The sequence below is a fragment of the Aquarana catesbeiana genome, linkage group LG02 (genome assembly GCF_042186555.1).
Source record: "Aquarana catesbeiana isolate 2022-GZ linkage group LG02, ASM4218655v1, whole genome shotgun sequence".
Lineage (NCBI taxonomy): Eukaryota > Metazoa > Chordata > Amphibia > Anura > Ranidae > Aquarana > Aquarana catesbeiana.
Window position 1 is genome coordinate 60292139 of NC_133325.1, and position 16535 is coordinate 60308673.

The 16535-nt window shown below is 42.7% G+C and overlaps 1 protein-coding gene across 1 annotated transcript in view; it reads right to left on the reverse strand.

The window, feature by feature from the left end:
• Window positions 1–16535, reverse strand: part of NOX4 (NADPH oxidase 4) — a 348347-nt gene that overhangs the window by 244296 nt on the left and 87516 nt on the right. Inside the window, exons 5-6 of the mRNA XM_073612966.1 lie at window positions 6019–6116; window positions 3294–3321 (exon numbers count right to left, since the gene is read on the reverse strand). Coding sequence (XP_073469067.1) covers window positions 3294–3321; window positions 6019–6116 — 126 coding nt within the window. The remainder of the gene's footprint in view (window positions 1–3293; window positions 3322–6018; window positions 6117–16535) is intronic.

The following is a 16535-nucleotide window of genomic DNA, read 5'->3' on the forward strand; positions in this document are numbered from 1 at the left end:
GGGTTTGTTGAGAACCCATGGTAGTGGCAATCTGGGGGGGGGGGGGCCCTCAGGAGGCGGTAAGGGATTTTCTGGAGTAAATGTGTGAGTGTCAGCAGGTGGTGGGGGCGGTGTGTGTCTGTTTTATGCATGGATCCGACCAGTGTCTTGTTTCACCACAGTGGTCCTGGCTCACGGACAGTGCTCTTCTCTTCTGCCTCCTCCCTTGCTAAGCCCTGTGACAGTTTGGTGTAGGTCCCCGCCTGGTTGTGAGCAATTACGACCCCTCATGCTACACCTATGGTGGGAGCAGTGGCATAACTAAACTGCATGAAGCTGTTCGTGCCCCCGAACCCATGGCGAGAGATTGCAAGAGATGTCACCAGCACACCATGGGTCTCCAAAATTGGGTCCAAAGCTTTATTCAGCAATCACATTGTTACAGCAAACAGCAACGTTTAGGACTGACACAGGAACCCTCCATCAGGCGTGCGCAATTCCTGCATGGCTTCAAAACATTGCTGTTTGCTGTAACGATGTGATCGCTGAATAAAGCTTTGGACCCAATTTTGGAGACCCATGGTGTGCTGGTGACATCTCTTGCTCTGATTGTTCACGGTTTCAGCCGTTGGTTGCTTCAGTGCCCACTTACAGCCACTTTCACAGGAACGTGTGTGTAGGGAATAGCGTATCGGAACCATGGAGAGAGAGAGAGGTGCAGGATACCTTGAATAAACAGGAATGTAGCTCACTGAAGGCATTAAGTGAGGACCCGTCAATCTTTATAAATAACTCAGATAAGGGCTTCTTGGTGGTGGCTCAAGATTCAGATGTACTATATATATACAAGAAGCAATGAGACAGCTATCGGATATTACCACCTATCTGAGGCTACGGACGAACCCCACCACCAAGTCTATACCAGCATTGGTATCTTTAGTGTAAAAAAGGAGTGAGTCTTGCCATTTTTTCCAAATAGGGTGAAATGCTGGTTCCTCAAACCCCTGTCATTTCTATCTTTTATCATCTACCCAAGGCCCACAAGGGGTTAGATCCCCTTGTGGGCACCCATAGTCACTTGTAATTGAGTCACTAATTAAAGAATTGGACAGTGAGTTGATTACCATCTGCCACCTCTTGTTAGTGGACTTCTGAGTTACGGTATTTACTGGACACCAAACGGCTTTTGCAGATCTGCCAGAACATGGAGTGGACGGATGGAGACTTTTGGATTACATGTCTCCAGTCTCTGTTCATTGATTCCTCATGTTTTGAGTTTAAGGGCAGTATCTTTCTTTCTCGACTGCTATAGTGGGTACCCAGAAATATATAAAAGGAATATCATGGAATACTTGAAATACCTTCTAACACACAATGGGTTTTTCCATCTCCAGAAATGCAGGGTAGCCATGGGCACCTGTATTTCACCCTCCCTCACCAATCAACATATGGGTTGGTGGGAGAGGGACTGCATTTCTAGGGTAGAAACCCCTATCGGCAGCATATCAAGTTCTTCCATCGCTATATAGATGACCTGTTGTTTTTTTCAACACAATTAGAGAGCTTTTAGGGGCTCTTAACATATTTGAATAAGAAATCTTTGAACTTAAAATTTTACTGGACAGGTCAGGACCAAATCTATTTGCTTTCTGGATGTCACCCTGTTGTTACAAGATTGACAGATACATACCAAACTTTATAGAAAACCATTATCGGGGAATATCACTCTGAGAGCAGATTCGGGTCATCCCAGTCACACCATCAGAGGGATACCCATGGATCAATTTTTAAGACTATGTAGGATTTGTAGTGACAATAGAGAATTTGATAGAGAGGCTACCCTGATGTACCAACATTTTGGAGGGAGGGAGGTTATTCAAAGTAGACACTAAACGGGGCCGTCAGTATAGCCAGGAACAAAGAGAGAGGTGAGCTATTGAAAGATAGGATCCAGGGGTTGGCACGCCGAGGCACTGCTGTGCTTCCTACGGCTTATAGACTTGAGTTTATTAGGATAGGAAATATTGTTTGAGGTTACCGCCTGGTTTTATAGAACAATTCTGTTTATGCCCGTATTTTAAAGGAGGGCATTGGGATAGTCTAGCGACATGTGTCATCCCTGGCAAATCAACCTTTGCCAAGTTATTTCTCCTCTAGGGGAAGACAGGTAGGAAATTGGCTGCAGTTTAAAGCCAACTTTATTTGTGGGGAGAGTGACTGCCTGTGTTGTCCCTGCATCCTTATGGGGATAACTTTACATCCACTGCCATTGGCAAAAGGTACACTTTGGTGATTTGTTTTGAATGGTAACACAAGGAATATTATTTATTTGATTACGTGTAGTATACGCCACATACGATATGTAGGGAGGACAATGAGGAGGCTGAAAGATCGCCTTTATGATAATTTATATAATATTCAGAAGAAACGTGCCATGAATGTGGCAAAACATTTTAATCATCTGCATGGACGGAGGCAATCTCTTTACCATACACGTTATGAGTTATGAGCTCACTGGAAATCTTGGTCAGCTTGCTCCAGTGCCATGTCAAGCTCACCAAGATTTCCAATAGAAGCCAATGTTAAATGTTACTGGAGCCATGCCATGTCACGCTGACCAAGATTGCACCGCACTGCACATACGCAAGATCGGCAGGTGCATGCTGGGTAGCCAGCATGCACGGAATCCAGGAAGAAGGACACTGCGGCTTCAGATGCCCACACTGGAGATGGCCACGCTATGCAGGAACTTCACAAAGTAGGAAAACGATGCTGCACAAATAGAAAACTGGGCATAGCTTACAGCATACTAGTATGCTAGGAGTATTTTTATCTTAAAAGTCATATTTTGGCGAGAACTCTGCTTTAACAGACCAAAAAAGATTTATAATAAGAGAAGTTTATTCTTAGACTTCACATACACTTTGATCAGGTCACCGTTGAACTCGCTTTTCTGAAAGGTACTAGTTGCTTGGTTGTAATGCTGACCCTTTTGCATCATTATTTTGAGTCAATGACCTGGAACAGCCATAAAGGCATGACATCTGACTTTTCCTATCTGCATACTTATCCTTGGTACGGGACCCAGCATTTAAGCCAAAGGGTCATCATTAAAGTCAGGCAACTACCATTTTAAAGAAAGGAGGTCAGCAAAAGTTGCCCCATATTTTTATCATAGATTACTTTAAACTTAGACTGAGATGTACCTTTAAGAAGGTTAAAGCTAAAACAATTCAGGCATATATAACACATGTACACAATGCCAGGTTTTATTATCAGAACATCATCACATATTCCCTATGCATGCCACTTACCAGTAGTGAAGATAATATTCCTAGGATCCTGGAAAAAAAAAGAAAAATGTGTAATGAAACCGCATGCTTGAAATTGCTTTGTGTCAGGAATCCAATCAGAGACTCCTTAAGCCGCCTAAATTTAATTATTAAGACACAGAAACACTGACCAGGCAAATAGTGACAAATGACATATTATTCTGCATGAATCTTCATTTATTCAGCAACCCGGTCCTCGATCTCCTGTCATCTCCAGGATAAAATATGTGACAAATATTGTTCCGTCATTTCTCTTGATAAATGTGCACTGCGAAATGAAATGTCCTCTTGTTTTCTTTACACTGAACTCTAATCTTTACATAAAAGTCATATTCCACTAAAGGGGGACATGTTTGATGCCATTAACACTTCAAAGGGATTTCTATTTCTGGGCTCACACAATAAGGTGTTTGTTTATCATTTTTCAGGACAAAAAAAAATGTCTAACGGGCGTGTGGTCATTTCTTTTAGCCCTGTTCAGAGAGCAGGGGTCTGCAAACTTTATAAAAAACAGACAGGGGGGGGGGGCAATATACTGTCCTTCAGACTTTAGGAGGCCAGATTATGGTCAGTGGGCTAGTATATGACCAGTGGCCACCCAATGCCCAAAGATGGACAACTCTGGACCTGTAAGGAGATGGCTTCGGATTGCTGGAGAAGGGCACACCTAGACCCCATTCACACCTCAGCGTTTTGTAGCTTGAATCTTGAAGCTCCAAAACACTGGAGGAAAAAAAATTATTATTATTATTATTATTATTATTAATAAATTATTTTTTATGGAGTTGGTTGACATCTCCACTACAAGTGGCCTGAAGCCAAACGCCTGCAGCTCAAGAAAGTTCTGGAGCTTTTTTTGTAGCTTCAATTGGGCACATTAGTGCGTTCTTTATGCTTTTTTTTTTTTTTAAATGCTTTGAAAAGCTTGATTTGAGCATTTTTTGAGCGTTTTTCTGCTCAAATGCAATAATTAAATGAAAATAAATAATAAATTAATAAATATTAAAAATAAATAAATAAAAAACCCTAACCCCAACCCTTAACCCTAATATTAACCCCTAATCCTAAACCCTAACCCTAACCCCTAACCTTAACACCTAACCTAGCAAAATAAATAAACAGTAAATACATAAATAAATGAACCCCTAACCCTAACAGCGGTAGCAAACTCGGTAAAGAAAAAAAAAATGTCCCCCTGCAAGACAATGTTAAAATGTGCTAGTATGCAGCGCATACTAACACATTATGTGAAACTTACCTTAAAACGAAGCCCTAGAGGGGTGCGCTGTCACCGCTGACAGGGCTTCCATCTTCACCCGATCTTCCTTCCAGGTTGACGGACTTTGGTCCTTTGATTGGATAAGCCCCCAATGACGTCAATCCCGCGCATGTGCACAAAATAAGGTCCAATGGCATGGACCATAGGGTGAGTACATGGATTGAAAACTGGCTACAAGGGCGAGTTCAGAGGGTGGTGATAAATTGGGAGTACTCAGAATGGTCAGGGGTGGGTAGTGGCGTCCCCCAGGGTTCTGTGCTGGGACCAATCCTATTTAATTTGTTCATAAACGACCTGGAGGATGGGATAAACAGTTCAATCTCTGTATTTGCGGATGATACTAAGCTAAGCAGGGCAATAACTTCTCCGCAGGATGTGAAAACCTTGCAAGAAGATCTGAACAAATTAATGGGGTGGGCAACTACATGGCAAATGAGGTTTAATGTAGAAAAATGTAAATATAACATTCACATTCAATTACAATACAACGTGTGTCGCAGTTGTATATGCTATATTATTCTTTTTTTTATTTGCTATTTTTTTTCTACGAAAGTGGAGTTACCCTTTAAGTGTTAAAGTATGGAAGGGCTAAGTGTAACGAACACTTTGCAGGTTAGATAGATGTCAGGGAACTATGCTACTAAGACTATGCCCCTCGGTTCAAATAAAGGCTAGCACCCACAAGAGGGACACCCTGTTACAATACAGCATAACCAGGCTTTATTTGATCTAATACAGTGGAACCTTGGATTACAAGCATAATCCGTTCTAGGAGAATGCTTATAATCCAAAGCACTTGCATATCAAAGCGAGTTTCCCCATAAAAGTCAATGGAAACGAAAATAATTTGTTCTACATTGACTTCTATTGCATGCAATACCGCATGTGACCAGGGGTGGGGGGGCGCCGGAGAGACTTGGAAATACTCGGAGGTGGCTCGGATGCACTCGGAAACCCTCGGAAAAGGCTTGGAAACACTCGGTAACAAGGTATTTCTGAGTATTTCCGAGGTTTTCCGAGTATTTGCGTGTTTCCGAGTATTTCCGAGCGGCTCCGAACGGCTCTGAGTGTCACCTCAGGCCAAAAGCGGTACTGCACACCACAGAGGCTTGAATCCTGCTCGTTTTGCGAGACAACACTCGCAAACCGCGTCAGGATTTAAAAGAAAATAATTGCTCGTATTGCGAAACGCTCGTTAACCGCGTTACCCGCAATCCGAGGTTCCACTGTATTAGGGTACAAGGTGTTACAGGATGTATGAATGTCTTACGGGTGCAGAAACCTGCATAGGGACGGAACCAGTTCATTGTGAGCCAGATACATACCAATGGCCATAATCCGAATTGTCAGAAATTTCTGGAAGTGTTTCATGTTTTTCTTATGCAACCCTCTAATGCCAAATTACTAGAAGATCAAAGCAACACTAACCTCATTTTTGTACCGTGCCACATTAAGTGCAGTGTATTCACTGTTGTAGTTTGTAGAAAAGTTGACAGCATTAATTACATGAGCTCCAACGTGTATGGCTGTAAGGAAGCAAAAATGATACATCAGCCTATGTGCTAAAGAAATGACAGACAAATAGGGAGACATTTGTTAAAAGAGAAAAACAGCAATATTATTCTTACAGTTAGGGTTGCACCGATACTCATACCGGTGCCGATAGTAAGCATTTCAGGCTCGGTTTCTTCAGCTGTCAGCGGGATTTCTCCACTGACAGCTGAAATGTTAAGGATGTTAAGGAGTGGGGCTGCTGTGTCCTTAATAATGGATGACTCATTTAACGGTCAGTGGGGTTCCCCTGTTGACAGCTGAAGGTTTTTTTCCCGTTTTTCGGGTCATTTGTTATGATCGCAATTGGTAAAGTTGCAAATTTGTAAATTCGAAAATTCGAAAATCTGAAAATATGAAAGAAAATCCAAAAATTCAAAAGAATAACTAACTAATAATAACTATCAAATTTAACTGGAATTTCCTTTCAAATATGGCTGTTAGTGAACGTAACGAATATGAATTTATCCAAAGTTACCAATTATCTGAAATAACGAATGCCGCATCTAAACAAATGGAACAGAACTAATTATTAATAATAATAAAAAGTTTTTTTTTTTTTATTATTATTATTGCTAATTATTATTATTAATTAGTTACGTTCCATTCGATTAGATGCGGCATCCGTTATTTCGGATAATTCGTAACTTTGGATAAACTCGTATTCCTTACGCTCACTAACAGCCAAATTTGATAGAAAATTCCAATACCTATAATTTAATAGTTAGTAATAGTTAAGTTATTATTAGTTAGTTATTATTTCAGATTTTCAAATTTTCGGGTTTTCAGATTTAGAATTTCCGAATTTTCAAATTTACGAATTTTCGAATTAACGTATTTTTGAATATTCAAATTTACGAATATTCGGAAAAAAACATTAAACGGGTTTTCGTTAATTCGGATATTTCCGAATTAACGAATTTGTTGAAATTTGTTAAAAACTGAAACGAATTGCACATGTCTAGTTTCTTCATCTACAGCTCAAAGGCTGAACTTCGATCTGCAGATGAAGTCAGTTTTCAGCAACCTGTCAAGTTAAAAAAAAAACATTTTTTTTGTGTTTTTTATTAAATGTTCCTCTGTTTAAGCCCTTAACGCTCAATTTACTCTAATTAGCCTTAATTAACTCATAATTCTCCTCCATTTAATTATTCTTTTCCTGCTCATTTTTTTTTTTTTTGTTCACTTATATTTTATAAACTATTAATAATTAAAACCTTTTTTTTTTGTTTGCTTTGTTTGTTAATATTTTTACACGTGTAACATATATTTATATTAAACACATTAAACATTTACATCAAACACATTACATTACACATTAAAAAAAGCGAAAATGTAAAAAAAAAAAAAAAAAAAAAATGATTTCATTAGTAAATAACCTTTCAATGCTTTGTATCATTACTGACAGCTGAAGTGTAAACAAAACATTTGCGGTAGGTATCAGTAATTGGTATCGGCAAGTACTAAACAAAAGGTAATCTGTACCTTTTGTAAAAAAAATGGTATCGGTGCATCCCTACTTACCAATATAAGAAGCGGCTGCACCTCACGTGGGCTCCAAGTAAAGTTTTTTGGAATGTAAAAATATCCAAAATGACACCAGAGGACACCAGCAGTGGTCAAGTTATCCCTACTTACAGTAATAAAGACAGAGCCCACCCGAAACCCATACCGTACTTCAGTTTTAGGTGAATGGGCTCCAGTTGAATCATACAGCAGGTAGATCTCAGTCTCTGCCTATCTGCAATGACCACTACAAAGGGGCATCTCTCTCTTTCTAGCAAATTTCTACATTATTATGTAAAATGCAGCAAGAGAAAGGAGACTCCCTGGTGGTAGAGCTTTTTTCAGACTCAGAATAAATGGACAAGTTTCATGGGGTTTCTTCAAGAAAGCTAAACGGGTCTATTATTGAAGTGGCAAATGACTGCACCTCTAATCAACTGACATTTTGTCAATAACTGGTTGGTAAATTTTCAGCATTTATAATAAACATTTGCGTGAATGTGCCTATATGGATCACATTTGTCAATGTTTAGCAGATATCTTCCCATATTTATAGCAGAGCACAAGAAAATAAAAAATGACAAAAAATGAATAGCCCATTTAAGGATCAAATAAAAAAGCAGCATTTTCTGCAATAATAACCTTCAATCTGGAGCAGGGTCCACCCCTGCAGTACAACGATCCTGCCACTAGATGTCCTCAGTCTTTCAGGTTAATGGCAGTCAGCATCCTTAAATCTACTTCCTGTGAACCCAGGCTGATAAGGTCCCACCCCCAGCCTGTGAGTGGACAGTGAAAAAGAAGCAGTGTGATGATGAACTCCTCTTTCAGCCATTCTGCTTTCTCTTCTGTCAGCATGCTTCTTGTCAGCACATAAACTGATTGGTTCCATGTGCTGCTTCTTTCTATTCCAGCCCTAGCTCCGCTGTACAGAGACCATAAGAGGCTGACACCAAGTCATATTCAGGTACCTCCACACAGGGGCGGGCTGGGGGGCAGGGTGGCAATCGCCCCCCAGGCCACCCTTACTTATATTTAAATCGGCCAGCACCGCAGCCACTGCCCGCTGACAATTTTTTTTCTTGTGGACTCAGAAATCGGGCGGGAGCACTAGCTGACGACGCTGTTGCATTCTGAGAATTGTAGTCCGTGGCCACACTCAAGCTACCGGTGGGTGGAGAACTGAGAGCAGAACAGCCAGCCAGGAAACTACAACACTTGGATCTTGGAGGGAGGCAGAAGCAGAACGCAGAAGGGAGTTGGGGTGCACATGACATGACTGGCTCAGGCTGTGGGGCTGGGCGCTGGCTGCAACTTTACTTTACCCCAGGACAGGAGCATCACCCCCCCAGAACTGGAGGAGGCCGCGCAAGGACCTGCTGAGCTGAGCTGGCAGCTGCAATCGCTGAGGTGAGAGACCCTGACACCCCCAGCTGACCCCTACATTCCATCTATCCCCCCCCCCCAATACAACCCATTTACCCTGCCCCAGTGCCCACTCAGTAACCTCAAAATATCCCTGAACACTGTGGGTCCTGCTGGAAGCTGGCTATGGCCTGTGAGTCCTGCAGGCCATGGCCTGTGGAACCTGCTGGGAGCTGGCCATGGCCTATGAGTCCTGCTGCCCTGTGGGTCCTGCTGGCCGCTGGCCATGGCCAGCTCCCAGCAGAACCTACAAGCCAGTGGCCAGCAAGACCCACATTGATGGGTACTGGTGAGGCTGAGCTGATGGGCACTGATCAGGCTGCATTAATGGGCACTGATCAGGCTGCATTAATGGGCACTGGTGAGGCTGCATTGATGGGCACTGATCAGGCATTATTAATGGGCCTTGTTGAGGCGGCAATGATGGGCACTGATCAGGCTGCATTGATGTGCGCTGGTAAGGCTGCATTGATGGGCACTGATGAGGCTGAGCTGATGGGCACTGGTGAGGCTGAGCTGATGGGCACTGATGAGGCTGCATTAATAGGCACTGATCAGGCTGCATTGATCAACACTAATGAGGCACTGAACAGGCTGCACTGATGGGCACTGATGAGGCTGTGCTGATGGGAACTGATCAGGCTGCACTGATGGGCACTGATCAGGCTGTGCTGATGGGCACTGATCAGGCTACATTTATGGGCACTGATCAGGCTACATTGATGGACACTGATCGGGCTGCATTGATGGGCACTGATTAGGCTATATTGATGGACAATGATGAGGCTGCACTGATGGCCACTGGTGATGCTGCATTGATAGGCATTGATCAGGCTGCACTGATGAGGCTGAGCTGATGGGCACTGGTGAGACCGAGCTGATGGGCACTGGTGAAGCTGCATTGGATGGGCACTGGTGAGGCTGCATTGATGGGCACTGATGAGGCTGCATTGATAGGCACTGATGAGGCTGCACTGATGAACACGGATGAGGCAGAGCTGATGGGCACTGATAAGGCTGCACTGAAGGGCACTGGTGAAGCTGCATTGAAAGGTACTGATCAGGCTGAATTGATGGGCACTGGTGAGGCTGCACTGAAGTGCACTAATCAGGCTGCACTGATGGGCACTGATCAGGCTGCACTGGTCAGGCTGAGCTGATGGGCACTGATGAGGCTGCACTGGTGGGCATTGATCAGGCTACATTGATGGGCACTGATGAGGCTGCATTGATGGGCACTGGTGAGGCTGCATTGAAGGGCACTGATCAGGATGCGTTGATGGGCACTTATCAGCCTGCATTGATAGGCACTAGTGAGGATGCATTGATAGGCACTGATCAGGCTGCACTGATGGGCACTGCTGAGGCTACGTTGATGCTAGAGCTGCAAGATTAATCGTTAAATAATCAAGATTGCGATTATACCCCCCCTCCAGATCTTAAAAAAACATTTTCTCGATTCAGTGCAGGGAGTTCTCTGCTCATGCCGAAAGCTGTCAAAAAAAAAAATGAAAAAAAAAAAAACAGCAGATTTCGCACAACATCGCTTAGGCGGAGCTAAAGAGAAACATTGTAATATATAGCTCTTTTAGATCAAAGGGATGAACTTCGGTCTGTAAATTAGGTCAGTTTAACCAATTCACCGCTTAAAAACCCGCCACCGCCGTTTGATGGCGGCACAATGGCTCTCCTGCGCGAATGGCCATAGGTGTACAGCGGCTCGCTCAGGCTCAGTTGTGGGCGGGTGGTGAGCGCTGGCTCACGCTGCTCGCTGCGGCAGCATGCCTGCGGGTCGGGGGGACTCGATGTCCTCCGGCGGCCTGCGATTGCCTCGTATACAGGCAGAAACAAGGAATTTCCTTGTTCTGACAGGTGACATGACAGAGATCTACTGTGGTCGGGAGAAGTGATCTCTGTCATGTCCCTGTAAGTCCATCCCCCCCACAGTTAGAAACACTCATAGGGAACACATTTAACCCCTTGATCGCCCCCTAGTGTTAACCCCTTCCCTGCCAGTGACATTTACACAGTAATCAGTGGCTATTTATAGCTCTGATCGCTGTATAAATGTCACTGGTCCCAAAAAAGTGTCAAAAGTGTCCGATCTGTCCGCCGCAATGTCGCAGTCACGATAAAAATCGCAGATCACCGCCATTACTAGTAAAAAAAATAATAATAGTGAAAATGCCATAAAAATGGCATAAATCTATTCCCTATTTTGTAGACGCTATAATTTTTGTGCAAACCAATCAATATACGCTTTTGCAATTGCAATTATTGCAATTTTTTTACCAAAAATATGTAGAAGAATATATATCGGCCTAAACTAATGAAGACCTTTTTCAAAAAAATAAATAAATGTGGGATATTTATTAGTAAAAAGTAAAAAATATTGTTTTATTTTTTTCAAAATTGCTGGTCTTCTTTTGTTTATAGCACAAAAAATAAAAACCGCAGTGGTGATCAAATACCACCAAAAGAAAGCTCTGTTTGTGGAAAAAAAAATGAAGTCAATTTTGTTTGGGCACAGCGTCACACGACCGCACAATTGTCAGCGACGCAGTGCCAAATCGCAAAAAATGCTCTGGTCGGGAAGGGGGTAAATCCTTCCGGGTCTGAAGTGGTTAAATGAGTTGTAAAGGCAGAAGGTTTTTTATCTTAATGGATTCTATGCATTAAGATAAAAAGCCTTCTGTGTGTAGCAGCCTCCCCAATACTTAGGGAGTAAGGGGGTAAAACCATCCGGGGCTGAAGTGGTTAAAGACAACCTTTTTTCTGACACTTTTTGCTTTCAAGTTAAAATCAGTATTTTTTGCTAGAAAATTACTTAGAACCCCCAAACATTGTATATTATGTTATTATATATTTATAATAATATTATATTATTATATATTTTTTAGCAGAGACCCTAGGGAATAAAATGGTGGTTGTCGCATTATTTTATGTCACACTGTATTTGCGCAGTGGTCTTTCAAACGCAATTTTTGTTGGAAAAAATACACTTCAATGAATTAAAAAAAAAACTAAACAGTAAAAGTTGGCCCAATTTTTTTGTACCATGTGAAAAATGATCGTGATCTTTATTCCAAGCAAAAAAATTGTGATTCTCATTTTAGCCGGAATCGTGCGGCTCTAATTGTTGCACTATTTTTGTTAAACCTCCTTTGTTGCTATTAACATTAAATTATGTTACCACATTGTGTCATATTTGTCTTGCTTCATAACATCAATATCCGTTATAAAACCAAGTGGGCATGGATTTTGAGCTGATTTGGTGGTTCAATGGGCCACTTGACTGGACTTGCACCCAGGCCTTGTCCTCCCCTGCCTCCACACAGCTTGCATTAAAAAATAAAGTACATTTGATGGATGTATTGATAAATACAGAAGTGCACAGTATCTTTTACGCATGCCTAGAGTTCACCCTCAAAATACGGTGGCATTGGTCCACTTCAGCCCCGGAAGGTTTTACCCCCTTCCTGACAAGGCCATTTTTTGCAATCTGGCACTGTGCTACTTTAACTGACAATTGCGCGTTCGTGCGACTCTGTACCCAAATAAAGGATTTTTATCATTTTGTTCCCACAAATATAGCTTTCTTTTGGTGGTATTTGATCACCTCTGTGGTTTTTATTTTCTGCGCTATAAACAAAAAAGACTGACAATTTTGAAAAAAAAACAATATTTTTTACTTTCTGCTATAAAAAATACCCAATAAAAAAATGTAAAAAATCTAATTTCTTCATCAATTTAGTCCAATATGTATTCTGCTACATATTTTTGGTAAAGAAAAAATACCAATAAGTGTATATTGATTGGTTTGCGCAAAAGTTATAGCATCTAGTGGCTAATGGCAGTGATCAGGGATTTTTAGTGGGACTGCGACATTGCGGAGGACAGATCGGACACCTAACTGACACTTTTGACACTTTTTGGGGACCAGGTCACCAATACAGTGATCAGTGCTAAAAAAAAAATGTACTGATGGGCACTGGTGAGGCTGCATTGATGGCCACTGATCAGGCTGCATTGATGGCCACTGATCAGGCTGCATTGATGGCCACTGATCAGGCTGCATTGATGGGCACTGATGGGCACTGGTGACGCTGCACTGATGGGCACTGATCACACTGGCAGGGCAGGGAAAGAGTTAACAACAGGGACGATCAAAGGGTTAAATGTGCTTTCTAACTGTGTGTGTGTGTGGGGGGGGGTGCTTTTACTGGGGAAAGAAAGAGAAACACAAGATCTATATTTTTCCCTCTCACAGAACGGCGATCTGCCTGGTTTACTCTGAACGATCGGCGGGTCCCGGCAGGCATCACGACCTGCTGATTGGCTCCCGCTGTGTCCAATCACAGTGGGAGCGGGTCGGCGGCGGAAGGCGCCCCAGACCTCGTGCACAAAATCACATACAGGTACGTGATTTCATGCAGCTGAGCCGCTCCCACTGTGATTGGACACAGCAGGAGCCAATCAGCAGGTCGTGATGTCTGCCGATCGTTCAGAGTAAACCAGGAATATCGCCGTTCTGTGAGAGGGAAAAAGAGAGATCTTGTGTCCAATCACAGTGGGAGCGGGTCGGCGGCGGCACGCTCCCCAGACCTCATGCACAAAATCACATACAGGTACGTTATTTCACGCATCCGGGCCCCCCTGCCGCCGTATACATGCGGTGGGCGGTCCAGAAGTGGTTAAACATATTGGGAGGTTTTACTTCTATGCATTGCAGGAACGGACATGTGGAAATGCACGTTACATGTGTTGTAGTGGCATTCATTTTTAACATCATCCCAGCGCACTGACAATGCTCCATAGAAAATGTTGTGATACATCCAATTTTTGGGACTATTGGTGCGTTATAAACCTATTGATCGGTCTGGATCAATGGGCTGCCTCGATACAACGCATGTCAACGCATGACATAATGTATGTTAACGTATTTGTGAAAGAATAAACTGTATTATATACACTGAAAGGAAACAATTATTTGGGACTTTATATGAGGTAAAGACCAATTAGGTCATATAGCTCCATCACTATCTAATGAGATTTACGGGGAAAAGGGGGGGGACAAGTGGAGCAGATGGGACTTTTCCCTGCAAATCTCATTAGATAGTGATGGAGCTATATGTCCTAATTGGTCTTTACCTCATACAAAGTCCCAAATAATTATTTCCTTTCAATACAATTCAGGGATGGAAGTATGCAGTCTTGCTATGTTACTCATTACTAGCACATTTATCATGTTCTTCTATATTTTTACGTTTTCTATATATGGAATTTGATTCCTCCTTTCTCCCTCTCTTCTATATATCAGAGGTATGATTGCATATAGGATGTGTTGGCTTGTTCCTTCTTGCAGACTTTCTGGTTGGCCATATTGGGTGTTTTTGGGGGTTTGGGTGTTCTGGACCGTTGGTCCTTCCGGGTTCTCTGTCTGTGCTGGGAACTGCGACGTGCACTGCTGGTCAGCCCCCTTCCCCTTTTCACATGGGGTGGGCGGGTGCCTCACACTGGACGTCAACGTCACGCCCATCCCTCCACATGTGTGTGTCCTACCCAGGGCGCCACTGCATGTGTTGGTTTTTATTCATCTGCGTGCATTATGAGGGGATGGTTTGGCGCCAAATCATCGGGTGCCTTTGACACCCGGGTGGTGACGCCTTCCTCCCCACATGCACGTCGCGTGACGTTGGAGGGGCGTGGCTTGGCTGTGCCCATATAATCCTCTCCCCACTGGCCTCGTGTCCTGGTCGGATTCATCTACACACATTGCACTTTATTGGACCTTGTCGTTTTTACTTCCTGCTTGAGGTACTAGCACTTATTTTGGGTCATACTTATTTGACGGTTTCATTGAACCTTTTTCCCTCCCCTTTATAGTTTTTTACATGTCAATTTTATTATATTATTTTTTTATATTCACTCATTTTTTACTCCTTTGTTATGAGGGCTCTACCACATCTATCAGCACATCACAATTCCTTATTCTCATTGTCAATATGAGACACTCCGCTATTACGGAGGCTTTTATAATTGCTATTGTTAACACATCCCTCAACAGACACTGTTATTTACACTTATCCCCAGCCTTGAATGAATTTGTTGTCCATGGATGCCTGTCCACCCTGGGTGGGGTTGTGGTGTGGGTCACTTTCCTCTACACGTTCCCTCAGTTCAACGCTGTATCCTGGCCCAGGCCTAGGGCAGCACTCTGCAGGGGGGCAGCACGGAAAGAGTCCTGTCGGCTGGCGCTGTTTATTTTTTACCATCCCTGTCCCATTGCAGAGATTTCCCTTCACTTCCTGCCCCATAGCTAAACAGGAAGTGAGAGGAAATCTATGCAAATTAAGGGAATCCATTGCCCCCCCCACCAGGCCCTCAGAACTAGTGTCCCCACTCGAAAATTTCAGGGCGGGTCTTAAACAGCAAGGGGTCTGGCCTTGACAGGAAGGGGTGGGTCATATTTAAATTAGGAGGTGCATGAGTTTAGTTAGGCCCAGGGCAGCACAAAACCTAAATACACTACTGCCTCGGTTCCCGTGCCTGACATTACCAATGGGCCTTCGGTACCCAATACCCTACCATGCCTCCTATACACAGCAGACCTATTTGTAAATACTACTATGGGACTGGTTCCATTCCAATATGTATATCATTTCTTCTGCTATAGGCCAACTATTGGACAATTATGTATTTCGTTTCAGATCATTATCACGTGCTTGCTCCTGACGAGTGGCAATACCAAACCACGAAACGCGTCAAGCTAGTCGAAGCCGTGTCTGGACCTACATATTATACTTTTTATACGCTCATGTGTGCTAGAATTTTTACCTATTTTGGGTGTATAGAACTGAGACACCACACTTAGGGTCTCTTTCCCAGTACACCTGGCAGATTAGAGAGTTTGGAGGTCATTTCTATTATTGTAACCACTGTTTTGACATGTCAACAATCAACATGTATGTGTATATAGATGAAATGTATGGCTTATACTACCACTATTAATTATTGTTCCTTTCTTGTCTATCATGGACCTATTGTATCTTAATAAACAGATTTATATTTTTACTATTGTTAGTTGGTTGTCCCTGAGACTGCATACTTTATACATGCGTAGGTGTATTTAGATCTTATCCAGGGGTTACATTACCACTAGCATTTATTGTTTTTATCTTGCCAATTATGGTCCTATGGTATTCATACAAGCATTTATACTATTGATAGTTGGTTGCCCCTGAGACTGCATGCTTCATATAAAGTCCCATCTGCTCCAACTGCCCCCCCCCCCCCTTTCCCCGCAAATCTCATTGTATTATATACACGTATTTCATTTTGTATGCTTTGTCTACTGCAGCCAACGTCCTTGTCATCATACTAAATCTTCTGACACATATCCACATTCCTTAGACCATGAAAAGAAGCTATTCCGTGTATGTACTGCCTAGAACTGTCTATGA